Source organism: Lethenteron reissneri, chromosome 49, assembly GCF_015708825.2.
Source record: "Lethenteron reissneri isolate LAM-NWPU_2019-01 chromosome 49, ASM1570882v1, whole genome shotgun sequence".
NCBI classification, from domain to species: domain Eukaryota; kingdom Metazoa; phylum Chordata; class Hyperoartia; order Petromyzontiformes; family Petromyzontidae; genus Lethenteron; species Lethenteron reissneri.
The window spans coordinates 10,980,853-11,008,562 of record NC_083827.1 but is presented as its reverse complement, the minus strand read 5'-3'; the positions used below and the strand labels follow the sequence as shown (position 1 = coordinate 11,008,562).

Below are 27,710 nucleotides of genomic sequence, written 5' to 3'. Positions count from 1 at the left end.
GGGGCGACACGCGGGGGGGGGGGGGGGGCGACACGCGCGGCTCAGGTGGGGACGCGAAGGCCGCCGCCGCAGCTGCTGTCGCTGTTGTTGTTGTCGTCGTTGTGTAACAAAGTACAGCGGCACTTGCTCAGTTCCACTGCTGGATGAGCTGTCGTTAATTATCCAGCTTTAACCTATGTCCTAAACAGTCGCGTGTACCCCCCTTGGCTCTGTTTTAGTCGTTGCGTACATGGCAGCGGCAGTATGCTCGAGGTCTGATCGGCAAGAGCGAGCGAGCGAGCGAGAGGGCTTCGGGAGAGAGTCCAGTCCGTGTGGTCGCTTCGCTCTTCCGCCTCCGCTGCAGGAGCGCAGACTCCGGGGGGTTTAACTGCGCGGTCCCCAGTTCGCGTCGCATGGCCACAACCGCAACACTGGCGCTTCTCTTCCAGTTGACATCCACGAAGGAGAGGCGCGCGTCTCGTCACTCGCCACTCATCATCCTCATCATCCTGTCGCGACCAACAGAGTTGGGTGACGCAGTGGCGAGATGGTAACTAGCTTGCCTGATACTCAACAAGGAGGTCGGGAGTTCGATCACGACGACGACGATGTTTGGAGTCTGCACGTTCTCCCCGTGGTCGCATGGATTTGTCTCCGTGTCTTCCGGTCTCTCCCTCCGCATTTAGAATCAACATGCGCCCAGAGTATCTGTCTGCCGCTTCGTTGAGCCATCATTTGTGGGCAGGTCGCTTCTGAAAAAGAGCCGTATAGCTCAGTGGGCCTTGCCTGGTCAAACAAAATAACAATTGTTTATATTTCCCGTGAACTTCGCCCATTGATTCCTCGTACTAGATTCGAAGCTTTCCGCATCTCATGTTGAGCACTTGGCATATCAGTGGACTGTTTCGTCTCATGCAGTGTTCCACCAGCACCACACGACATGTCAAAACGTTTTTCTTCCCACGCACTGAGCGCCTTTGAAACTCCTCGCCATGGTGACTTTCCCCAAGCTCTTATAGCCTTGCTCAACGCAAGAAACGTGTTCTTTCATATCCATTACAACCTTGAAGGGGCTGTGTGTTGTTGGACGTTTGATGGTTTGGGTCCTTTTGGCCTACTGGGCTCAGAAATTGTGTGTACAAAAAGAAACCCCAACAACTTGATTCACAAAACAGCAGCAGCAGCAGACTTGACGGAATTTTGCAAAGTGCTGATGTCTCTCGTTGGGTGTGGGTTGGATACGACGAATGAAGGGATTATGGGACGGTGGTCAAATGTGTATATGGATAGTCCTCGACGTAGGAAGGCCTTCCGTTCGTAAGTCGGACTGCCCTTAAGTCGGGCGTTTGTAAGTCGGAGACTGCACAAAATAATTGTGAAAATTCCCCACCGTCTCTTCAGAAAATTCGAGTAAATCGCAACCGTGATGGGGATCCGCTGTTGTGTGTATTTAATCAACCATTCAAACTTTATTCCTTTAAAGACGACTTCATTAAACCATGGCACATTTTCGTAAATTAGTATCCTCGGGGCCTTGTGCGTCGTGTTATTTGGTGGCTCGCATTAACGCCGGGATTTTCACGTTTGTCCTGTTCCAGGTGATGCTCGTGACGCTTTCGCCATCTCCTTTTAGGGCAGCAGCTGCCCCAGCCCTGCCCCCGTTAGGACTCCGTTAATTGGCATTGATCAGCTCTACAACATTTACAGCTCATTGCCGCTCAACTAAGTTAACTAAGGCGTATGTATAACATATGTGCTGTAGTGACCAATGATTGTCAACGCTGCCAATAGGTACGTTTGAATTGTTAACGGCTTATTTTTTTTTCGGATCTAAATCGGCCACACTTATTTTACACCCGCAGACCACTACCTCAAGATTGTTCCTCGGATTAAAAAAGAAATAGTCACTGTCATCGCTCGTCACACGAATCCTTTGTAAAGGCTAGGAGCAGTGTGCAGGAAGGTGCTTCGAAAAAAACAATCGGGGCAATTAGTAATTATTTACGCGAGCGGAATTACAATTCAGGCTGTTTCTCAAACCTCATTCGCTGCCACGATTCCTCGCCGCCCTACCCACGGCACATCGCTCTCCACAGAACCCGGGCCCGCACTTAACGCCTGCGATCAAAGAACTAAAATCAAGAGATGAGCGTAGGCGGGCGGGTAAGCTTTCCTGGCGCGTGGCGGTGGAACACTCACTCGCGGTGGGGGGCCTGGCGGCAGCGGAGGGCCGGGGAAGCGGGGGGCGCCGTGACGGCGCCGTGGCCGGCGCGAGCGCATTGCTCGGAGCGGGACGGGCCCCGGGGTGGCTCCGTCGCAGTGCTGGGCCGCTCATACGAGACGGACGATGTGACCAACGTGACGCCGCACATCCTGGGGCTTGTCGGGCGGCAGCTGCACAACCAGGAGCACCACCCGCTGTGGCTCGTCAAGGAGCGCATCAAAGGTGCGCGGCGATCGGGGGGTGTTCACTCGCCGTCAGAGAGCACTTAGCACTCGGCACCCGGTATTAATTAACCAGCACCCAGCACAAATGGCACCAAGCGCTCAGAATTAAATATTCACTGACCAGCATGACAGCATTCAATTCTTACCAACCAAAAATCAATAGCTACCACCCAGAATCCAGTATTCAATACCTACCTCCCACAAATTAAATTCCTTCTAGCCAAAAAATGTAGACGTCTGCGCGTAGTCCCTAGCATTCCATAGTTAGTACCCAGATTGTAATTCACGCAACTACTCAGCATTCAGTGCACAGCATTCAATATGCTGAATTCAGTGCTCGGCATTCAGTACCCAGCACTCAAGAGCTCCTGCCCAGCACTCTCTTCCCATTCTCGAGCACTCTCATTAGCACCACGCTCGCTGGAGCAGCGGTAACAAAACATTTTCACGTGCAGTTTTTCTCCGACCTCGCCGTTTTTTCTGCCACGCATTGAAAACACAACCTTGCTCAAAACAACACAATTGGCAGCAGCAACAACAACGACAACAACAACAAAATCCCTTTCCTTATTTCTGGCGAAAGGAAAATTATTATCGCCGCGGATAATTTCACCGCGCTCACGGAATTGCGCCGGCCTCGGCGCACAATTTATGCGTTGAGCCGCGACGGGTGAACCGGCACACCTTCATTCTGCCGCCCACGTCGCCATTAAATATTCACCGGTGTTGTCTCGGCTCCGATTGCGTTTCGGATGCGCTGCCGAGGTACGCTGCTCGGGAATAATTAAGCAGCTATTCCTCCTCCTCCCCCTTCCTCGTGGGCTCCAGAAACTCTCGCTCCTTCCAGGTTTGACTCCCCGCGTGGCAGTAAAATATTTATTAAGGCCATTGTCTCGTCCAATGCCTCCCCTAGGTTGGCTCGGCCTGGAACGAGCACCTGGCACGGAGAGTTTGATTCACACGAGCGCGCACGTACGAGCACGCGTGCTTAAATTTGTCATGGGTGTGAATGTTTGTGCGTGAGTGCATCTGTGCATCAGTACACATGTGTTTGTGCGCATCGGAGTATGTTGGGAGTGGAGACGTCCTGGTTAGTACATTTTTCTACCAACCCAGAAATTTGAGTGGGGCAATGGTTAGCGCAATGCATAATGAAACCAACTACTAGTTATGGGCCTCCCCTAGGTCGACTCATCCTTAAATTAGTTCCTGGTGCCATGTGCAAACAATCAGCGCTGGGGGAGACAAAGGCAGTCAGGCATCGGACAGGCCACACCAGCCCCTTGTGCGCCGAGCCTGCCGTAAGTGCTCTCTAACAGCACTTGCCCCAACAGTGTGTACGGCTATTGGGGGGGGATCTTTATCTTCATACGGGCACGTGCGTTTGTGTGCAGCACGCAAACTAGGGCCCACAACCATACCTGGGCCCCAGTGCCGCATTCTCAAAACGGCGCTTATTAAAATCTCGCTCAAACTCGCGTCGGAATAAAAACATCGGCGCGAGAAAGTGACGCACGCGCGCCTCCGCCGGCATCTGGCACGCCATGTGTCTCTTTCAGGCTGAGCTGACCTGAGGGAAGACCCTGGCTGGCTGCATCTCTCAATTAGTGGCAATTACTACACGAGGCACGCCCCAGCACAGTCTGCTCAAACTTACACATGAGTCGGGGGGTGGCGGGTTGGGTGGGTGGGTGGGATCTTGAGGAGAGGGAACTGACAGTGTCTTTCCTGCCGTCCCCGGGTTGAGCGATGATGCGACGTACGTCGCGCAGCATCCGCTAATTGCCGCGTCGCCTGGTCTTGCGCTAATGACGTTTGGAAACTCGTGAACGCGTGCGCGGGGGGCCCTGCGACAGTTGAGAATGACTACGCCTGCATTGACAGCCTCTTTGAAGTTGCGTTAGTCTTTTTTGAGATATTTCTCAATGCTTCCGTCTCCTTCTGTTTGATCGGAACGATCGAGCCGTTGTCGACCGACCGCTCGATAGAGGCCTCCCCATGCCATGTGGGGGGCGTGGGGATTGGGTGGAGAATCTCGCAGCACGCGATGACCTCTGTGTGATCTACCAACCCCACCTGTGCTGGCGTGATTGTGAGCGTGCGCGCACCGGGAGAGGGAGGTCAGCTGGTTAAAAATGTGGCCACGGGAGGATATTTGCTGTACCAGCCTTCATGGATCCCCTTTGCCTACTCACAAAGGGGGGGGACCCCCTTTGGCTACTCCGCATGGTTCCCCTTGGCTCCTGCACATGCGTCCCCCTGGCGACTTGGCCCTGAACTTCAACATCTTGCCCCTAATGTGGATAAAGCAGTCTATCGGAGTGGTCCGAGAAGCCGTGGCCATCTCTTGAAAACTGAATTAGCTTCCAGCACGTTGGCGCGAAACGTCAGACATCACGCCTAACTATGCCTAACTACGCCTAACAGTACATCCCGTAAATGCATCGGACACCCGCGCAGCGGCACAGCCAAGAAAGCCTCCGCAGTAGCATTCGGCTCGAAAATTCGTAATATTTTTACTTTGTTGTGTTTTATTCGTTCAAATATTTCACCTGTAAAAATCCCCCGTTGATGGAAAATATCGTTTGCAGGGGTGCCCAGGGAGTCGCCCGACTCACCCATAGCAAACAAGTAATGAAACGTACACAGTCGATTGAACAACCGTCGCCACCGCCGTTGCCACGTGTTTCCCTCGCCCCGCCACCCCCTCGCCCCCACTGGCGCCGCCGGCCACCGCGCGCCGCAGACTTCTTCTACAAGAGTTTCACGAACCGGCGCGGCAACCCGCTCTTCTCGGTGTACGACGCGCTGCCGCCCGTCGTGACGCTGGAGCAGAACTTCGACAGCCTGCTGGTGCCTCCCGGCCACCCGAGCCGGCGGCGCAGCGACAGCTACTATGTGAGCGGGCGCCACATGTTGCGCGCGCACACGTCGGCGCACCAGCGCGACCTGGTTCGCTCCGGCCTCAACGCCTTCCTGGTGGCGGGAGACGTGTACCGGCGAGACGCCGTCGACTCCACGCACTACCCGGCCTTCCACCAGCTCGAGGGCGTGCGGCTGTTCGACCGCCACTCGGTGAGATACCAGACACCTCCCTGCCCCCGCCCGCCATGTAGCCCGGCTCTTGTCTGTGGGTTGACCTCTCTGGCCCTCGTAGATGCTTGCTAACAGCACTTGCCCCAACAGTCGTCGTTAAGGCTATTCGGGGGTGTCTTTGTGTGTGTGTTGACCCCTGCGTGGGGAAAGGTAGTGTAGCGGTTGGTGCGTTGCGTTATGAACCCGGCGTGCTGGGGGTGGCGAGTTTATTCCGAGCTCCGCGATGGGGAGCGACCGCTCTGCCGCAATCATCCCTGGTCTAAACGCCCCCACCCACCCACAGACTCACCCATGTGTGTTGTGTGTCAGTGCGTGTCGGTGTGTGTCAGTGCGTGTCACTGTGTGTCAGTGTGTGTCACTGTGTGTGGGGAGCAGTAGTGTAGCGGTTAGCTTGCTGCACTATGAACCTGGCGACCCGGGTTCCGTTCCCGATCACAGCCAACATCAGTGGCGATTATCTGAACCGGTGCTTGACCTCCCTAGGTCGACTCAGCCTCAAATGAGTACCTGTTGCAGTGTGTAAACATCGCCACTGGGGAGACAAAGGCGGCCGGGCATGGTGTTGGCCAATCACCCCCTCGTGTGCCGTGCCGGCCTTTATAGGTGCTACTCGCTAACAGCACTTGCCCCAAGAGTCTGTTAAGGCTTCACGGGGGATCTTTGTGCGCACCGCAGCTGTTTGCGGAGGTTCAGGGCTCAGGCGCGGAGGACCTGCGTCTGTTTGAGAGCGGCGCGAGGAATCCACTCAAGCAGGAGACGCACACCATGGAGGCTGTCAAGCTCACCGAGTTCAACCTCAAGGAGACGCTGCAAGGCCTCATGGGATACCTCTTTGGGGAAGGTGCAGGCCTAAAAATATTGCTTTTGGGATTTGTATCATTACCAGCATTAAATCAACTTCGGTCGCACCAAACATCAGCTTTCTATCCCTTCCCTCTGAAACCCAAATGGCCTTTGTGTGGATTTAATCAGCACGCTACCAAACAGCTCTTCTCTCTAATCTGCAGCTTTTAACTCAGCACTTGAATGTTGTGCACGCAATCGCGACGCTGTGAGCTGGGAATGATCTGGCATCCATTCCTTGATGAGTCTCTCCCCTCTCAGTCATTCGTTTGCAACAAACCCAATTCTCTGCGATTGTTTCTAATCCCATTTTATACTGTCCCTGATCTCACTTCTGCACCCCGTTTGCGAAAGTATTGTTAGTGTTTACCGATGGAATGCAAAGTTTTCCTTTCAATAATGAATTCTCACATTCAACCACTCAATGTCTCATTGAATCAATCAATCTCTGATTTAATCATTCAATCATTCTCATGCAATTGCTCATTCACCCATTCAGTAATTTAGTATTTTATTTTCAATCATTCATATTAATTTACTCAATCATTAATTTAAAAATGAAATCTTGCAATCGCTTATTCAATCATCCACTCAATCATTCATTATCTCATTCAGTCACCCAATGAATAAATAATTTTCCCACGCAACCCTTCAGCCTGTCTGCTTGCTTTGACAATCTGTGTCTATTGCCATTGAGCCTCTAAAGCTTCCCCTGTAGATCTCTTAGCTCTGTGCGTTTCGCTCTAAATTCCACTGGGCCGCTGTCACCGGCTGACCCAAGGTAATGTTTTCATCCGAGACTCGCTTTCTCGTTGGGTCCTCACCTGGAGAAACACAATCAATGATGGAACCACGCTTGTGGGCAGGAGACCGACAGACCGTAGCATTCCAGTGGATGGATGATGGCTGATCACGAGGATAACGATCGGTGTTTGGCGCGAGTGGCCACTAGATTTCAGTTCAGTCCAGGTAACGGCATTGGCGCCGTACTCTGTGCCGGGTGTTGCCAGCCAAAGTTTAACCGCTCGTCCGCTGCTGTGCTGCGCGGGGCAGGCGTGCAGTGGAGGTGGGTGGACTGCACGTTCCCCTTCACACACCCCTCCTTCGAGATGGAGGTGCTGCACCATGGCAGCTGGCTGGAAGTCCTCGGCTGCGGAGTCATGGAGCAGCGGATCCTGGATGGCGGTAGGAGCATCGACACAATGGCAGTGGCTGCAGTGCCACTCGGATCCGCTTGGTAGAAATACACCCCACGTGGCTCACCCCACCTCCAATCCGTTCCACTTAGATGCAATCCAGTTTGCCATTAAAAGCCAGTACCATCAACTTTACAACACTCCGTTCTACTAAAACCCACACTGTTTTGGTCCATGTATTCCGTTCCATTCCGCTTCACTGCACTCTACTCCACTCCATGTTGTTGCGATACTGCATGGTGACGATGCAGTGCTGGAACTCGGAAATCGAGTGCCCCGCTTCGGTCTTGTCGGGTAGTGGAGGGGTTAACGGAAAGACTTCTGGCAGAAAATTACCACCATGTGGCCGAATCCAAAAACACAGTCTGGATAAAGGTTCACATCTGTCATTACCATCGGCAACAATGATGCTGGATGAAGGCCTACCTAATGATGTGAATGTTTTTATAATAAATAGCAAACACCCATTAAATTAATACCATTGCCATATAGCAATGTGGATGTCATCGTCAGCCAAGATCGATCCTCTGCTGGATGATAAAGGTCTCAAGTTACGGTCTTCGCTTACTTGCAATCTGCGTCTGTATCCATTTTATCGATGGGTATAGCCTCTAAATAGGAATGTATTTTCGCGATGGCGTACATACAGAACAATTTACATCAACATTAAAACACAATTTATATATTTTTATATATTGTTGTCCTTCCCTCCAACCTCCGATTAGCACGGTTTGCGACGCACGGTGGGAAGGTTCAACATACATACATACTGCACTATAAACTACTATATACTACACGACTATACACTAGTTTACACTACACTATACATTACACTACTAGACACTACATCACTATACTATATCGAAAACTCATCTCTTTAGAACTGCTTTTTGTGTTTGGTTTGTTGCCTTTCCCCCGCAACTCCAATTAGCACGGTTGGCTATATACATTGTTCTCCGTGCTGCCAATACGTTGGTGATGTCTTGGCAGATGCTTGGCACAGTGTGAGCTGACAGCAACCTCGCTCGATTTCCGAGTTGAATCACCTCAAAGAAGCTGAAAGTAGTTTGAGCAAAACGTTGTACGTTGGTGTTGAATCCAGGTGGGAAAAGTCTAAAGCCACCAGTGAAGAGATTGATTGGTCAGAATTTGAATGAACGTGTTGGCTACGTATAAATAACATCGTATCAAGCGTGGCAATCTTATCGGGTGTGCAGAAGGGTTTAATGACGATAATTTTGGCGTTAAAATAAAAAAACACCACTACCACGTGGCCCAACCCAAACACAAATATGGATCATCATTGCACTGGCTACGAAAACCGACATTTTGATCACCGCTTGTTGCTTGCCGCTTGGCATTTTGAGTCTTTGGGCCTGTGCTTGGCAAACTGTGAAGAGAAAAAAAGACAAGAAAAATTGGTACCCCGATCGTGGAGTTGAACCCACGGACCCAGCTCGGCGGTTGGGCGTCGGTCCCGCGAGGCTTCGCCGCCACGCCGGCCCCGCGGTGGGCGCGGCCGCGTGACGGGCGTCCCCGCGGCGACCTTGCCGCCGGTTACTGATTGCGCCGCGGTGGCTATTGGCATCCACGAGCGGGACATTTGTACCGGAGGACGGGCGCGGGGGCGGCGTGCTGGGGGGTTGCGAGTTTATTCCGGGCTCCGCGATGGGGAGCGACCGCTCTGCCCCAATCAGCCCTGGTCTAAATGCCCCCATCCACCCACCCACAGACTCGCCCGTGTGTGTTGTGTGTCAGTTTGTGTCAGTGTGTGTGTGTGTGGGGAGCGGTAGTGTAGCGATTGGCGCGCTGCACTAAGAACCTGGCGACCCGGGTTCCATTCCCGCTCACGGCCAATGCCCGTGACGATTATCTGAACCGGTCCTGGGCCTTTCCTAGGTCGACTCAGCCTTAAATTAGTACCTGCTGCGGTGCTGGCCTCCCCTAGGTCCACTCAGCCTCAAATGAGTACCTGGTGCGGTGTGTAAACATCGCCACCCCCTCACCATGCCAGCCTTTATAGGTGCTCGCTAACAACACTTGCCCCAACAATCTGTTAAATGCTGTACGTGAGACACCTTTGTCATTGTGGGATTGATATAGCAGCGGTTAGTGCTCCACACGCCAGAGTTCGATTCCCACTCATAGCCAAAATTGGTGACAAATATCTGAACGGGTCCCGGGCCTCCCCCTAGATCTACTCAGCCTTAAATGGGTACTTGGTGCGGTGTGTATAAGCATTGAGGAGACAAGGGCGAGTGGGCAGATCACTGGCCACACCACCTCCTTGTATGACGTGCAGACATTAATAGGCGCTTCATAACAACTTGCCCCAACAGTCTGTTAAAGGCTCTATCGGAGCGAGGGTGTGGTGTGTGTGTGTGAATGTGCGTATGTGTTGTGTGTATATGCCTGTGTGCATGTGCCTGTGCGTATGCTTGTGCGTACGTATGTGTGTGTCCCTGTGCGTATGCTTGTATGTGCATACGTGTGTGTGCGTATGCTTGTGCGTGCATATGTGCGTGTGCCTATGCGTATGCTTGTGCGTACGTACGTGCGTGTGCCTGTGCGTATGCTTGTGCGTGCGTATGTGTGTGTGCCTGTGCGTATGCTTGTGTGTGCCTACGTGTGTGTGCATGCGTATGTGTGTGTGCACGTGTGTGTGGTTTTCTTAAACAGCCGCTTTCTATCCGAGATTGGATTTTTTTCCCCAAATCAATTGAACGGAGCTGTCCCAGTTTAAAATAATATGAAGGCGGATAAATAAATAAATAACCATCACTAACGGAAGGTCACCTCGGGAGGCCTTCATCCGAGCATGTTTGATTTGCCGTGCACTCCTGTGTTCACGAGAAACTGCATGTTGGAATCTCAATGGTACGGATAAATACTGCCCATCGCTTTTTATTTTCAGTTTTAAAGGCCTGTAATGTTTCCCTGCTGTTTGATTTTAGCTGGGTACGTTCAATGTGTGAACGCGTGAGAGAATAGGTGAATGCGTGAGTGAATTAATGAGTTACTGACTCAGTGAGAGAGTGACTAATTGAGTGAGTGAATGGGTTAAATGCGTGAGTGACTGAATGAGTGGGTTACTAATTCAAGGAGAGAGTGGCTAATTGAGTGAATGTGTGACTGAGAGGGTTACTAAATCAATGAGAGAGGGTGAAAGCGTGGGCGATTGAGTGAGTTACCGATTGAATGACGAGTGGCTAAGCGAGTCAGCGAACGAATTAACGATTGGGTGAATGAATGAGTAGTTCAAGGAGTGAGCACGAGTGGGTTAGTGACTAATCGACTGAGTTAGCAAATAGCACGGGGTGGGTGAGTGAATAAATACGTGAGAGACTGCATGTGTCAACGAGTGAATAAATTACTACAGTAAACCCTCGCTAAGCGAGAGTTCTGGATTCGAGGGTTTTGCATATTCGCGAGTTTACTAAGAGTTTGACAACTCCCTATTCGTGACCCGCCAGACTCCAGTGTTGGTGAAGCGTCAGACACCCGACACCGGGGAGGTGCGTACAGAATGTTGTTACATTTTAAACGGTCAGCGAAGATTAGGCACACTCCCTCGGCTGCCTGCTCAGTCATCAGTCTCGCAGTAAGCCGACTCTGAACTCGCTATTGTGCAGTTTTACGTCATACGTACTTGAGTTTTACAGACTCGTTTATACATTTTAGTATGAACGAGTTGACTTGTGAGGTCCATTAAAAGAAGGCGAATGCAATCGGGGAAAGTGTTGCGGCTAGGGCTCTCCGGAGTGCTAGCATGATAACAGCTGTGCAGTGTTGTCAAACGCCGGCATCTTCCGAGGAGTCATCCTCCTGAATTCCTCACCACCACCTCCATGTCGTCAAATCATTATCATCAAAGGTAATACAAAAAAACACATTGTTCTTTATAATTTATAATGTATTTATTGTAGTCATCGTTTTTAAACATTTACCATTCCCCCCCCACCCCCCCATGTTCACTCGTACCAGGAACGTAACTACATTTTTCCCATTGGAGCGAGTCTTCTGCGCTCACGAATTCTGCATTCGCAAGCATTGTCAAGAACGTGACCCTCGCGGTTAGAGAGGAGGGTTTTATAGTATGTGTATGATTGATTGAGTGAAGGAGTGAATAAATGAGTGGGGTGAGTGATTTTGTCAATGGGTGTGAATGAATGGGTAAGACGGTGAACGACTATGAATTTGTAAACAATTGAGTGAATCGGTGGGTGAACGAGTGAGCCGTGTATGTAAATGAATGCATAAAAACAAGGAATTGCCATTGCGAGTCACCACGCACACACGGACTGAAGGACTGCGTGGGTAAATGAACGATTGAATTGACGAGCGAGTAAATTAATTAATTTGTGGATGAGTGACTGAATGAATGAGTGGATGAGAATGAGTGAGCGAATGAATGGGTTCGTGATTTAATGAGTTTCCCCCTGTTGCGTGTGCGAAGCGGGAGCTTGGTGGTGTGACTGAGTAAATTGTTGAGTAAATAAGTGGATGAGTGACTAATTCGAATTATCTCTCCCTGTCTATGCTCAGTGGGGGCGACGGACCGCACGGTCGGGGTGGGTGAATGAGCGAGTGGATGAGCAAGTGACTAGGAGTGGATGAGCGAGTGGATGAGCGAGTGACTAGGAGAGGATGACCTTTCCCCATCTGTGCTCAGCGGGGGCAGCGGACCGCGTGGGATGGGCGTTTGGCGTGGGGCTGGAGCGTCTCGCGATGGTCCTCTACGGCGTTCCCGACATCCGCCTCTTCTGGAGCTCCGACGAGCGCTTCCTGCGGCAGTTCCGCACCGACAGCATCCACACAGCCATCCACTTCCAGGTCAGAGGGTGGCCCCGATATGTCAGCTGCCTTGCCTGGTGTACACGAGGGCATGGGTTTGATCCCGACCCTGACGACGCCTATTGTATATTTGGAGTTTGCATGGCTCTCTCTCCCCGTGGTTGTGTGTATATTTTTCTCCTGCTCCTGCGGTTTTTCCCTCCACATTTAAAATCGACATGCGTTTTAGAATGTTTGGCTGATGTAAATGTCCACGTGATAAGCCACTTTGTGGCCAGGTTGCTTCTGAAAAAGAGCGATATGGCTCAGTGGGCCTTACCTGGTAAAATAAAAATAGTAAATACGAGAAGTGGCAATGCATCTGTCTGTCGATTGCCACCAATTAATATTTTCACGAAGTGCACAGTGAATCGTGCATGTAAAAATATATTACATATGATTTATGCAAATTATATGATAATATGACATGTAAACTAATGGGCCGAACGACAGAGAAAAATCAAAATAAACGAGACGGAAAATAATTAGAACAAACACTATTATCATCGAATTCGCGATCCTGAGATAAGTCAAAGCCATTTGATTTGTTAATTATTCATACGTAACTGTACAAGTGTTACAAATTGTACCAAAGACCGGCTTGTGTTCATTGAGCTGCAGCTGAAGAATGTTTAATCAATCTATTTCGTACCGGAGGTGCACCAAACCACAAACACAATACAATAAAAATGCAAGACAGTTACAAAGTTAAGGGACACCAGTATCGCGGTGAAGTCCTATCGTGAAATTGAATATCATATCCGCACCGTGAAAAATGACATCGCGGGCAGCGCCAGTTGCAGGCGTGTTGCGGCAACATGACAGTGGCATGACGGCCGTGCTCTTTAACACGCATGACGGTCACGAGAGCAGTCTCACGGTGACGTAACTCTTTCCTGTTCCAATGGTGGACACGTACGTACATTCACGCACATCATCGCGACAGCCTTGCTAAATACAATGTACGCTCACCGCTCGCGCGTTACGAGATTCGGCGGTAAACGGGACCCCTCACCCTGCCACTTGCAATTGCCTCGGTAACGGTGAAGAGTCTTCTCATTTGAGTGAGAGGGCAGCGGAAAAGCAGCGCATCTAACCCCATTGTTGTACTGTACTATGTTCCCATGTCTTCCCCTCCCCCCCCCCGCCTTCAACCAGCACTGACCATTGCAGTAAAGTACCGTCAATTACCTATGGGAGCTTTTTGCCAGTATCAAAAATTATGGAAAGAATAAGAATAGCCTTTACACTTGCTGCCAATAAAACAGGTGACAGTACATATCTTATCAGACCATGTTTGTTATTGCATGTTTTGCTTCAAGTTTGTGTGGTTCCTGCATACTTGATGCCTTGCAAAAGGGATCTCTTTTGTGTTTGAACATCTTAACACCTCTTGTATTATTGCCGGATATTGTAACAGGCTGTTATTGCTTCATTTCTCGCACTCTCAGTACTCTACAGTTGGTCTTGTCTGTGGTGCCTCATTTGTCTTGATCCTTTTGACTACAAATCCAGACGGTCTTAGACTAATAATTATTTAATCCACACAATTCCACGTGTTTGCTCATCAATTAATCAAAGAACTGTTTCACAGCTACGGATTATCGAATTAATCAACAGAGACACGAAAATCAAAGCCATCTATTTTATTGCCAGAAATGTTATAAACATATTCTTCTTTTTTTCATTACGGTCACAGAGCCCCCCCCCCCGTGATCCGCACAGCGTGGGGAGCTCAGGACTTTAAACGTGGATAACGCTGATGCCAATACTCTGCCCGCCGACAAGGCACGTCCATCAGAATTGACAGATTGTCATCCATTCTCCCTGGCGGTTTCACCGCCGGCCTGTCGCGAGAGGCCTCAAACAGGAGCTCTAATTCTGACTCGCGCCAACACGTCGATTCACAAAAGTTGCACCCAAATTTTTAAAGAGAAACACGCCAATGTCTCCATTACGAACGTCGGGGGAAACGCAAGCCCGAGTTATTTCAGCCACTTAATCGAGATGTGAATCTGTCCCGTGTTGATAATCATTTAGAATTCATAACGCGCACAGTTTCTGTTCATTCTAGACTTGAAGCTTTCGTGACTGCAAGGAATCATATTCTTAGGTGTTTTCGGTAAAGTCACGTAGGTAAAACATCAAAATTAATAAAAATAATAAAATAAAATAAAGATCACGACGTTTCGGAGGCAACACAAGTCTCCGTCATCAGGTGGGACAGTCACAGCCAGATCAGCTGCATCAAGTGAGGCAATGATTCAAGATGTAATCCCTTAAAAGCGAGTTGATGGGGGAGGAGAGGGGGGGGGGGCTCATCAGAATGTGGTAGCCAATGAATGGAAAGTATCGGGAGAGAGGGGCCAAAAAAGGGTGGGCGACGGCGTGGAAGCTATTGTGCGCAAGCGACACACTGCTGCACACGCCAACGCATTGGACAGAGAGGGGGGAGGTCTGATACACATGATAGAAAAGAAAAGAAAATGCGTATGTTTATACCAATGCTGGCTGAACAATGAAGAGATTACTGTTGAACACTGGGGATGTTAACACTCGGTAAAGTAAAGTAAACTAGTGCCTGTCAGATAAGATGGTCCAAAAAGTGTAATTAAGTCTTTTTTGCGTGGTTAATAACATCTTTCCAATGATTACTAAGTTTGTACCCATCATCACGGTTGAAATTATGTCTGTGTTTGTATATTTGGATGGCTTCGTGTACAAACCTTTGATGGTAGCCAGGAGGTTTGCAGAGAACCTTGGTCTCGGAAAACACAATTTCATGAGAGCCCACTGAGTTGTAGCAATGATCGGCAACGGCCGAAGAATCAGTTCTGCCGTGTTGCAGATCTGACTTGTGCTCGCGGACACGATCAGCAACATGACGTTTCGTTTCTCCAATGTAGCAATCACCACAAATGCAACTCAATTTGTAGACTCCAGGATACTGTAAGTCAGGAACAGCATCCTTCACAGATGGAATCAGATCACGGATTTTATGCACTGTACTGAATCGGACTTGGATCTTATGTTTGTTTAGAATTTTGGAGATCTTTTTGGTCACGCCTGCTATGTATGGTAACGTGATAGTTTTGGTCGGAGTTTCATGTGGCTGTTTCTGCGTGGTGGGAGAGACAGCTTGGCAGATAGTACGGTCAGAGTATCCGTTCATCCTGAGGGCCCGATGTACATGTCTTAATTCACCGGCCAGGTGGTGTTGGTCAGAAATGCCATGGGCTCTGTGGTATAGCGTTTTGATGAGAGAATTCTTTTGAGATGGGTGGTGGTGGGAATCCGGTTTCAAGTAGGAATCTGTGTGGGTGGCTTTCCTGTAGACAGAATGTCCCAAGGATCCGTCAGGCCTCCTCTCAAACAGATCGGGCCCTCAGGATGAACGGATACTCTGACCGTACTATCCGCCAAGCTGTCTCTCCCACCACACAGAAACAGCCACATGAAACTCCGACCAAAACTATCACGTTACCATACATAGCAGGCGTGACCAAAAAGATCTCCAAAATTCTAAACAAACATAAGATCCAAGTCCGATTCAGTACAGTGCATAAAATCCGTGATCTAATTCCATCTGTGAAGGATGCTGTTCCTGACTTACAGTATCCTGGAGTCTACAAATTGAGTTGCATTTGTGGTGATTGCTACATTGGAGAAACGAAACGTCATGTTGCTGATCGTGTCCGCGAGCACAAGTCAGATCTGAAACACAGGCAGAACTGATTCTTCGGCCAGTGCCGATCATTGCTACAACTCAGTGGGCTGTCATGAAATTGTCTTTTCCGAGACCAAGGTTCTCTGCAAACCTCCTGGCTACCATCAAAGGTTTGTACACGAAGCCATCCAAATATACAAACACAGACATAATTTCAACCGTGATGATGGGTACAAACTTAGTAATCATTGGAAAGATGTTATTAACCACGCAAAAAAGACTTAATTACACTTTTTTGACCATCTTATCTGACAGGACACTAGTTTACTTTACTTTACCGAGTGTTAACATCCCCAGTGTTTAACAGTAATCTCTTCATTGTTCAGCCAGCATTGGTATAAACATACGCATTTTCTTTTCTTTTCTATCATGTGTATCAGACCTCCCCCCTCCCCCCTCTCTGTCCAATGCGTTGGCGTGTGCAGCAGTGTGTCGCTTGCGCACAAAAGCTTCCACGCCGTCGCCCACCCTTTTATGGCCCCTCTCTCCCGATACTTTCAATTCATTGGCTACCACATTCTGATGAGCCCCCCCCCTCTCCTCCCCCCTCAACTCGCTTTTAAGGGATTACATCTTGAATCATTGCCTCACTTGATGCAGCTGATCTGGCTGTGACTGTCCCACCTGATGACGGAGACTTGTGTTGCCTCCGAAACGTCGTGATCTTTATTTTATTTTATTATTTTTATAAATTTTGATGTTTTACCTACGTGACTTTACCGAAAACACCTAAGAATATGTTTCTGTTCATTCTCATACAGATTCAGGGGCACGGGAAACCACAGGTGGCAAGAGCCGCTGCCACCGCTGCCAACAGTTACCCAAACTCTGTCGTCCTACATTGGGATGTTTGGCCAATACAATTGTAGTGAGTCCAGTTGAGACGTTGTTCTTTAGAGGCAACACTTTTATTGTAACATCAACCCGTTAACACAAAGGGGCAACTGCCCCTTCACCAGATACAGCCTAGGGTGGTGACCACCCAGCTAACTACGCTATACTGAGGGGTTACAGCGACGAAGGGTCAGACCCTCACTCGGGTCCCCGACCACGTGTTGATTCCTCGGAGAGCTTCCAGCTTGTAGACGTGGAACTTCCAGCTTGTAGACGTGGAGCTTCCAGCTTTAGAACGAAGAACCCCGGTCCCTCCCAGGGACCCACCTTATATCCCCCTGGGTCGGAGCCGCTCCGCCCTTAGCCCCGCCCGCCTTCTCGAGTGTTCTAGCTCCCTCTCGAGAGCTCTCCCAGGACACGCAATCACCCACTAGTCCCCCCACCTGGGGGCCTCTCTGTGGACACTCCGGATCACGTGTCTACGGCGTCAACCAGAGTGCCATCGCCCGGGGCAACCCTGCCGTGGGCTGACACTCTCCCGCCCCCCCTCGTGGGAGCCCGCACTACGCGCTATGTGTGGTGCCCGCGCTATCCCAGCGCTCACCAAGCCCCGCTAGGGCTGGTACTACACACGCCTACGGGGTGTCCGCGATGACGGTGCATCGCGCACCGTGCTGTGCTAGAGCCGGCCTCACACAGCAACCCACCCGGTCAATGAGTGTTGACACACGTAAACTAAAAACTATTGAACTATGTTTATTTTACCAGGTAAAGCCCACTGAGCTACGATACAGCTCTTTTGTCAGAAGCGACCTGGCCACAAATAATAGCTCAACCAAGTGGCTTATCGTGTGGACATTTGTAGTAGTAGCCAGATACTGTAAGCGCACGTTGATAATAAATGCGGAGGGAAAAACCGGAGAACCCGGAGAAAAATCTACGTGACCACGGGGAGAGAGACACGCAAACTCTAAATATACAGCAGGCGTGGGAGGAATCGATCCTTCAAACTGCTAGATTACAGGAAATGGTCGGTCAGTCAGTGGGTCATGTGCTACGGGATAAAATGTTGGTGCTCCCACCTCTTCCAAGATGCGTGATCGGCATGGACGATTAGGCCACCAAATACCCTCTAGAGGGGCATTCTAGAGCTCCTAGTTGGGAGGTCCTTCCGCCGACAGTGGCATGAGCAAGCAATTGCAGGCTTGCACCTTTACCTTTTACCTTCGCGGGCATCCACCACCTCGCCCGGCACGTATAGCCAGCTGGCCTGACCGACAGCCATGGTCTCAATTGGATATTTTTATCCCAAGAAACAATAACGTCCCCAATGAGTGGGCTCCGGCAACTCTCAGGGTTATGAACGGCGCAGGCGGACGGTCGCCTTGTGCGGGCTCGTGACGGGAGGCGTTCGCCAGTGACAGCGTTGGCAGTCTTCGCCCCGGATAAGCGTGCGTGTTTTTATTTACACAGTTAAACTAAAAACGATGTTTTATTTTACCAGGTAAGGCCCACTGAGCTTATATCGCTCTTTTCAGAAGCGTCCTGGCCACAAATGATAGCTCAATGAAGTGGCTTATCTTGTGTAAATTTATAGCATCCAAATACTCTAAATGCACGTTGATTCTAAATGTGGAAGGACAAACCGAGATGTCATCGTGGACAATGCAGTCGATGCCACCATGCCCCACCATTGCTTCCTTCTGCCAGATCCCATAACAATTATAGTTGATAAGACTGCAAAGGGCTGCTCTTATAGTCTTCTGCAATCTGCCTTTAAGTCTTCCCCTCGGTCGCACGTCTCACAAAGTAATCCCAATTTTATAGACCCCTGGGGGTTGGTGATACTAACTAACTACTATTCTTATTCTACCAAGCAAGGCCCACTGAGCTCTATAAATCTTTTTCAGAAGCGACCTGGCCACAAATGACAGCTCAAGGAAGTAGCTTATGTCGTCATTTAAAGCAGCCAAATAATCTAAACGAATATTTCTAAATGTGTAGGGAAATAGCGGGGAGAGAGAACACGCAAACTCCAAATATACAGCAGCAGGCGTCAGGGTTGGGATCGAACCGATGACCTCCTGCGCACCAGGCGAGGTCGCGACTCTCGGTGGCGAGAGTTGCTGAGCACAGGCCCAGAGGCCAAACGCGTGAAGCGGCCGGCAACAACACAGCCACTTGCTCTCGTGTGGCGTCTGAAAAAACAATTACAGCATCGTGCACTGCACCAGCCATAATAGGTGCTCGCTAATAACACTTGCCCCAACACTCTGTTCACCCCTTTGACCTTGTGACTGTAACCTGAGCCCTCTGATCTTGGCACCACCTGCCTGGATATTGGGAAAAGATTTGAATTAAAAAAACATGCAACAAACAATCTACGGTGGAGAAACCTTCTTGTGAAAGAAGTCATGGCCATTGATGTCTCACCCGGAGCTTGAACTCAGGCCCTCAGATGTGCCGAACTGGGTTAGGTTTACTCTACCACGATGATTCTCAACCCTTTAGGGAGTCTGCTGACCTCAGTGGAGCTGTACACATGAACAAAAGCTGGGAACTTGAAGAGTGTAAAAAGACACATGGATCAGAATCGGAATATGTATTTACACTGGAGGAATCCGATGGGCTATAAAGCTTTTTTCAGAAATGTTCAGTAGGGCCGGTCAGAACGTTACAACAACAAACAAGACAAAAACACGATGGGAGTGCAAAATATAGGAAAGGTAAAAAATCACTTAAAAATATACACAAATAAAACTAAATTATTTTGTATCTAACCAGGTAAAGCCCACTTGGGTATTAATGCATTTTCCATAAGCAATCTGGCCACAAATGATAGCTCAACAAAGTGGCTTATCACATTGAAACTTATAGCAGTGAAAATGATCTAAATAGATGCATGCTCAGAATACCACTGAGAGACGAGCAAGAAGAACACACAGATGAAGGTACAAACGCAAATCAGAGACATATTGACCATTAAAGAAAGTCTGTGGGCTCGGAGGGCATGATGGCCGATGGCAGCCAAAGGAGGGAATGCACCGAGAGCACGACCACAGGAAGTGAGGCAACGAGATCATCTGGTGCGCGGGAATGGGATGGATTGCGGCATCACGGTACCACGAGAGATGGCAACGGCGTGAGGAGTCCTTCATCCAGCAGTGGATGATGAGGATGATGATAAGACATAATTATAATGGTCGCACAAGGTTAGCCCACCAGCACCTCCCCAGACAGCTCTCGCGATTACCGCCGACGGCACGCTTTGCCCGACATCTCTGCGTGCTCCCCGCGTGCTCCCTAGGCTGTCAGCAAGTACCCGCCGCTCGTCAACGACGTCTCCTTCTGGCTGCCGCCCGACGGCTACGAAGAGAACGACTTCCACGAGCTCGTGCGCAGCCTCGCCGGTGACCTGGTGGAGAGCGTCACGCTCGCCGACGACTACGTCGACAAAACGTGAGCCGCGGGGTCGCGCGCTGCCACTGCCGCCGCCACCATCGCCTGCACGGGGGCCCCCCCCGCCCCGCGTGCCGGACCGCCGAGCAGGAGGGACTCCGATAGCAGGGGATGGAACTCGGGGGAACCGGTCGTCTCCTCTCTTCTCTTTCTCTCTGTTGGAGTTTTCGTGCATGTTGGCGCAACGCTTGAGCCGGAGACTGCGAGTGGCCGAGTTTGGGCCCTGGAGCTAGATTAGATGTTGCTCTCTGAGGTGCCGCGGTGGCGAGATGTCTCTCACTCCCCGTGGTCACGTGCATTATTTTCCGGGTCCTCCGGTTTTTCCCTCCACATTTAGAAACATACGTTTAGAGTCTTTGGCTGCTCTAAATTTCCACGTGATTAGCCACTTAGTGGAGTTATCATTTGTGGCCAGGTCATACCTCAGGGGGCCTTACCTGGTTAAATAAAAATAGTTTAACGGTTTAGTTTAATAGTTTTAGCTGATGTCGATGTTAATTCATCGAGCCTGTAACGTTAAGCTATTGCACCCGAGCTCTGCCCTTTAGTGTCTGTCACAGGGTTATCACAAACGTGGATTGACTCTGCGCCAGTAACTACGAGGTGCTCAGTTTGAGCTATGGCGTTGATCGTCCCCCATTGGACCGCGTTAGGTCACTGAACACTGAAACCCTAAGTTTTGTGTTCGAACCCTGAGTCTGGAAGTCTCATGCGTGGCAGCATGGTGAACGTGGTGGGACACCAGTCGCTAGAAGCTATCTCTCTCTGCAGTTGGAGTGCTGGACCTGTCTCAGAGAGCTGATAATCCACTGAGCCAGCAGCTCCAAGGTTCTACGGTCGAGTTACCGTGAACGTGCTGTATGTATGTTGAACATCTTTGCACCGTGCGTAGCCAACCGTGCTGATCGGCGATGGAGCATTTAGCCGGAAATTATGAATCCTGTGTTCGTGGGTTCGAGCCCTGTACACTGTAACCCCACGTCTGCCCCCTCGCCCCCCACCTCGCCCCCCACCTCGCCCCCCACCTCGCCCCCCACCTCGCCCCCACCTCGCCCCCCACCTAACCCCCCCCCCGGTGTGTGCGTGGTGCAGAACGGGCCGGCGTAGCCACTGCTACCGCATCACGTACCGTCACATGGAGAAGACGCTGACTCAGCAGGAGGTGGCAATGCTGCACGAGCGCGTGGGCCGCGCCGCGCAGACTCAGCTCGGGGTCATAGGGCGCTTCTGACGGCCGCCCCCCCCCCAGCATAGCCCCACACCACCCACAGCCACCCGCCATCTCGACCTCCCAGCCTCTGCCCTCACACTTGATGCCAGTACAGCAAGTAGGTTGCTGACCTACGCGTATTGCCATCGATTCGTATAAATTCTTACGCTCACGAGACATGCATCGAATAACAAATGTGAGAATATCCGTATGTTGCATACACGGAGGCCGAGAGGAAGGCCTGGAAAAAGAGGCGGTTGGAAGTGCAAGTACAGCAAGTAGGTTAATCACCTATCAGTACGGATGTTTTGTGGGCCTCCACTGGGTGGTGCACTTGAATTATCTCCCACTCGCGAAGAAACTCGCATACATGAATTTGTCAAACGTCCCCAGCAGGACCTTCTTGATAAATACTCCCAAGACTCATTGAAGGTTTCCTTTGTAAGTGAAGTTTTGTGTTTTCAAATTAAATGTTGATAGCGAGGAAGCTGCCATCTATTACCTTTTCTACTTGCTTGGGCTTCCTTCCAAGGCATTCATCAGCCCCAATGCTGGGCTAACACACACACTTATCAATTCTTACACGACATTCATTTTGTTTGACACGTAGGCTTTCGCGACCAATATCCATAATAGAGGTTTTTGGGTTAGATCGCGTAAATATATAAATGTGTCGTTAACATGTTAAAGAAGCGCTGCAAATGAACGGTGACAATGATGCACAAATCAACAGGGCATTGAATACTAAAACCAAATCAAATAAGAGCATTGAAATTGCCCATGTAATTAAAACGATTAAAATACCGTACATTGCGGGAGTAACTGATCAATTGGCCAGATGTTTGGAAAAACAAAACATCAGAGTCAGATTTGGGACGGTATGTAAAATACAGAAATTAATATCTGGTATAAAAGATGTATTGCCGAAGCTATCATCAGAAGGTGTGTACAGGATTAACTGCACGTGTGGTAAATGTTACGTGAAATATTACATTTTCCCAAATACAACTGTCAGCAGTAGCAGAACACGCGTGCCAACAAGGACACTCAATTGATTTTGATGATGTTGAAGTTTTGTGCAAAACTAGCTACTACTGGCCAAGATTAATTAGAGAATCTATCGAAATTGAAGGAAATCTAAATAACTTTAACCGTTCGGATAGGTACCGCCGTAGTGCTGCGTGGCAGCGAATTATCAATACATTATTTAAATGCATGCCTCCAGAGGGCAGGGTACTTCAATCGGGATTACCGTTGGTAGGGCTATTTTAATAAACACAATAGACAGGAAGTACAAATTCAAAGGGCTCGCATAATGCACATGCATCATGTACGTTGCCTCAGTAACCCCCCCCCCCCCCACATTGTGCAAGAGCGCAGAAGGGTGGCCTCTATATAATGAACGAAACAGGTGGAAACAGGTGGACTTCTCCACAAATCTGACTGCCGACTGATGAAGCTGGTTGTAATTACTGGCGAATCGTCGTACTCAGATTGTAAATGTTGTGGCTTTGCTCTCCAACACACCGCGATGTGCTGTACTCGTGACGAATTGGCACGTTCTGTTTACGTGACAACCCTTACTAGTTGGCTGTGTCGGGTGGTGGCGGTTTCAACGACATTCATATATTTACGCGATCTAACCCAAAAATCTCTATCATGGATGACATTTATTTTACATTCAGAGCAGTAAGAGCTTTGTTTTCTCGGAAAAAAATATCTTTGTATCGAACAAAAACATGTAATGAGTTGAGTTTGTGTTGCTTACGACTCAATCCAGGTAAATCCCAGAAACCAAGCAGGTTTGAGCCCGGATAGTGCTTGGATGCGAGCCCACCATGCATACAGCGGGTGTTGTCAGCAGCTCAGGGACTACTTTGTGGGCAGCAGAGCACCTTGCAACGAAATCAGTTCTTGTACTGTACTTCAATGCTCCCACATATGCCACCCGCCTTCACCAAACTGCACTGACCAGCGTGATGAAGAATGGCCAAATAGTCCCTGCCCCTCCCCTCGTCCAGCAGCAAATTGACATTGTACGTCGTCTGGCCTTTGGGAATCCTCACGTTTGCGGCCCTGAAGAATTGGGAGCTGCGGGTAACGAGGCACTCGGAAGCCATCGCCGCCTCCAAGGGAGCCGCCACGTTGACGGCTCTCCTGGGCACGGCTGGGCGTTGACCGCCATCACCAATGCCCCCTCTGCCTCCTCTCATTATGAATGTTGTCATTATTACCCTGCGTTTACATTTCAAACGCTGCGTGGCACGACATTATTTTTGTAGAAAATAAACGGAAATCGATCGCCTTATTGCGGACGGAATTGCGTGCGACTTTTTTTCTGACGTTCGCGACGTTAAGAATTTAAAATCGTGGTTTCTTTTTTACTTGCGTAGTCATTGGTTGCGAGTTTAAATCACGGGTCAATGATCTCAGCCCATCCTTTCTCTCTCTGGGGTTGATAAAATAAGGAATGCTCTGGGAATTCCGCCATGGTTGTCATGAATGGCCCCTGTAATGGGAATGTGGGGATTCTGCCACTGGCTCATTGCAGCCATTAAAGACTCTCCCCTGGCTAAGGATTTTTTTAGTAGATATTTGTTTCTATAAGAGTTTTTCTCTTATTTCACAATTGTTTTTTTTAAATGTTACCTTTATTCCACTATTGTTCACCTATTGAGTAGAAATGTACGATCAGGATTTAGCACCGGGATTCTGGAGTTGAGAATAATCGCTGGGAGCGTGGCAGCACGGGAAGAGGTTGGATTACAACCACGGTCTACATCAAGACATGGAGTGCATTTGATCTGAGAGGAACGGAGTTGGTTATCACCATGTGCTCTGCCATTAACCCAGTTGATTTGCTACAATCCAGGCTCTTGAACGGAGCGATCCCGCGCGGGTTTTTCACACCGCTGAAATCCACTCTTGTGTTCGTTGGCAGGTAATGGATGACCACAGGTGAAGCAGTGGGTTTGTTTGAATGATTAGGCGTAGGACAGCCTGGAGTAGAGCACTCGTGGCAACGCGTTTGGGCCCGCGGGGCCTTTTCGTGACGCGGGAAGAGGTTTTTTCACCACAGCAAAGAATTCCTCGTCCTCATCAGTCTGAAATGTCATCATTGCGGTCGGCTTGAGAGACCGTGTATCGCAGCGTGGGCAGGTGTGCCACACGTTCCATGATTTGCAGCTCAGTTTACAATCCCATCCAAGAATCGGCACTGGTATCGGGAATGTGCTGCTCATTTTTATTAGGTTATTGTATATTGGCACAGCGTCGGAATGGTGTTGTCATGTATATCGCCACGAAGTTATGCAAATGTTGGGATAAATGAGCACCGGCATGTGTTGACTGCACAGTCGTGTTCGGAGCCAATGGACAAAGTGTGGAGTCGACTCGTGGCGTCGCTATCGGGTCGTGTGCAGGCGGTGCGACTGCACCGGGGCAACTGTGCCAAAGGGACCTTGACACCGCACTCGGAAGAGAGAGGACATTCGATCGGCTGATGTGATCTAAACCAAGCTAAACTCAGCAAAAAAAACACGTTTATTTTACCAGGTAAGGCCCAGAGCTTTCTAGCTCTTCTTAAGAAGCGACCTGGCCACAAATGATCGCTCAACGAAGCGGCTTCGTGGGCCTTACCAACATTTATACACGGTATTGTCGGCTGCTACGTGGCTAGACTGTCAGTAGAGAGCAGTGCAGCAAAATCAATTCCTGTGTTGTACTCTGGGCCAAGGCCCCACCTTCACCAACCCGCTCCGACCAGCGTAGGGTCAACCCCCAAGACCTGTTCAGGCGTGGGGAGGCTCTTATCCAGCTGCATGTCGGGACTATACAATCCAGTGCACAAGTAAGAATGTTAACGGGAGCAGCTCCGCATTTCCCAAAGCAGAATTGCATCTTAACGGCCACTGGCGACAATCACGTGTGCTGTGATTCATGTGTTAATTTTACACTCGCCTCCTGATTACAAATGTGATTGCATAGACGCCATTACCTGTAACTAATTTCTACTTAAAACATTACCTGCTCCCTAACCACATTTATTCGACAATGTGCACGTGCACACGCCTGTCTCTAACGACCAGCAAATGCACTGAGTTTATATTCGTGAAGTAGCGACTCGCTGGGGACCGAGGTACAAGCGAATAAAACGTGGAAAGGTTGGAATTGAGAAAATGTTTAGAAAATTGCAACTCCACCATAAACACATCGTGCACTGGCTGTGGGTCGGCTAACTGGTCGAGTCGGACATGTGGCGGTGTGGATCTTCTGTGTTGGAGTGCGGTGTGGATCTTCTGTGTTGGAGTGCGGTGTGGATCTTCTGTGTTGGAGGGCGGTGTGGATCTTCTGTGTTGGAGTGCGGAGTGGATATTCCGTGTTGGAGGGCGGGGTGGGTCTTCTGTGTTGGAGTGTGGTGTGGATCTTCTGTGTTGGAGTGCGGGGTGGGTCTTCTGTGTTGGAGTGTGGTGTGGATCTTCTGTGTTGGAGTGCGGAGTGGATCTTCTGTGTTGGAGTGCGGTGTGGATCTTCTGTGTTGGAGTGCGGTGTGGATCTTCTGTGTTGGAGTGCGGTGTGGATATTCCGTGTTGGATTGCGGTGTCGATATTTTGTGTTGGAGGGCGTTTATATTTCATAGAGCTGCGGCCAACGCGTTGGGCATGGATGGCAGTGCAGTCAAATCCATAGTTGTACTCTACTTCTATGCTTCCATGTATGCGCTACCCATCTTCAACCCACACTGGTCAGCATGGTGAAGTATGGTCAAACAATAACGCCACTGGTTATAAAAACGGCCCCTGTGGAGAGGCCGCGTGCAGCAGTGGGCTGACTGAAGGTTCTGTACATGCGCACACAGTTTTCTCAATCCTATTAATTTTCCAAACCACTTTTATGCGAATGAACGCCGTATGGATTCATTTCAGCTGGGTCTGTCCGAGTGGGCAACCTGGAAAAGATTGATGCAGTACCTGACACGCCATATCCAGTATACACTATCGCTGTAGCTGTGGCTGCAACAGGCCACGTACCACACCTCCTGTAGTCCGCCAGCAACTCGGAAGATATTCGGCGAGAATTTAAGTTCTGAATAGTCGATTTGAAACACGTGGCAATATACTTCCAACAAAAAAGTGGGACGTATGTTGAACTTCTTGCGTAGCCAACCGCGCTCATGGGAGACGTGGGGGAAAGACAACAAACTAGACGCAAAAAAGCAGCTGTCAAGAAATGCGTATTCATTCTCGAGTTCATTGGTACCCCAGTGAACAACGATGAGCGTGGAGTGGGGGGGGGGCAGATACGTTCTCCGTGTGACTACACAATGGCCATTGCGAGTGAGAGGCACCCTTGGGCCCAAGGAGAGTGAGCGGGTGAGTGAATGAGTCGAGTGAGTGAGTGAACGAGTGAATGAATGAGTGAGCGAGTGTGCAAAGTGAGAGGGAGAATACTCGCGGTTGAGTGAGTCATTCAGTGAGTGACCATGCCAGGGAATGAGTCGAGTGCGTCAGTGAACGAATAAGTGTGAGGGGGTGTGAAAATTTGGAGACGACGCGAGGTTGAGTGAGTGAATGAGTAATTGCGTGAGCATGAGAGGGAATGAGCCGAGTGAACGAATAAGTTGGTGAGGGGGTGTGCAAATTGAAGGAGAGCATACGCGAGGTTGAGTGAGTGAGCGGACGAATGAGTAATTGGGTGAGAATGAGGGGGAATGAGCCGAGTGCGTGAGCGAATGAAGGGGCAAACGAGTGATCGAATGAACACATTCGATGAGTGAGCGGACGAATGAGCACTTGAGTGAAGGAACGAGGTGAGTGTGAGGGAGACTGAGGTGGGTGTTTCGTGATCGATCGCCGCAGGGCGGGGGGGGCGAAGGGAGCACGAGCCGCTCGTTCATCACGAGCGGCTCGCGCCTCACGAAGGGCGACGAGGAGGAGGAGGAAGGGCGAGGAGGAGGAAGGAGGAGGAGGAAGGGCGACGAGGAGGAGGAAGGGCGACGAGGAGGAGGAGGAAGGGCGAGGAGGAGGAGGAAGGAGGAGGAGGAAGGGCGAGGAGGAGGAGGAAGGGCGACGAGGAGGAGGAGGAA

General features: G+C 50.0%; 1 protein-coding gene across 2 annotated transcripts; it reads left to right on the top strand.

Annotated features, from left to right (window-relative positions):
* The first annotated feature begins 11 nt into the window (after positions 1-11).
* Positions 12-23,933, top strand: FARS2 (phenylalanyl-tRNA synthetase 2, mitochondrial). Of its 2 annotated transcripts, none has more exons than XM_061571929.1 (8): positions 12-45; positions 1,578-2,425; positions 5,174-5,502; positions 6,199-6,364; positions 7,420-7,551; positions 12,235-12,395; positions 20,264-20,415; positions 21,508-23,933. In XM_061571929.1, exons 2-8 carry the CDS (start codon positions 2,125-2,127, stop codon positions 21,644-21,646), a joined length of 1,380 nt encoding a protein of 459 aa, XP_061427913.1. In that variant the 5' UTR covers positions 12-45; positions 1,578-2,124; the 3' UTR covers positions 21,647-23,933. The 2 variants fall into 2 exon arrangements, with proteins under 2 accessions (XP_061427913.1, XP_061427914.1); XM_061571930.1 differs by lacking the exon at positions 12-45 and adding an exon at positions 526-645.
* Positions 23,934-27,710: the final 3,777 nt, after the last annotated feature.

Bases quoted from the DNA above. Each gene is read 5' to 3' on its own strand.
- FARS2 (XM_061571929.1), top strand. From the start codon at position 2,125: ATGAGCGTAGGCGGGCGGGTAAGCTTTCCTGGCGCGTGGCGGTGGAAC. The intron at 7,552-12,234 runs GTAGGAGCATCG...ATCTGTGCTCAG, and splicing joins GCAGCGGATCCTGGATGGCG to CGGGGGCAGCGGACCGCGTG. The intron at 20,416-21,507 runs GTGAGCCGCGGG...TGCGTGGTGCAG, and splicing joins GACGACTACGTCGACAAAAC to AACGGGCCGGCGTAGCCACT.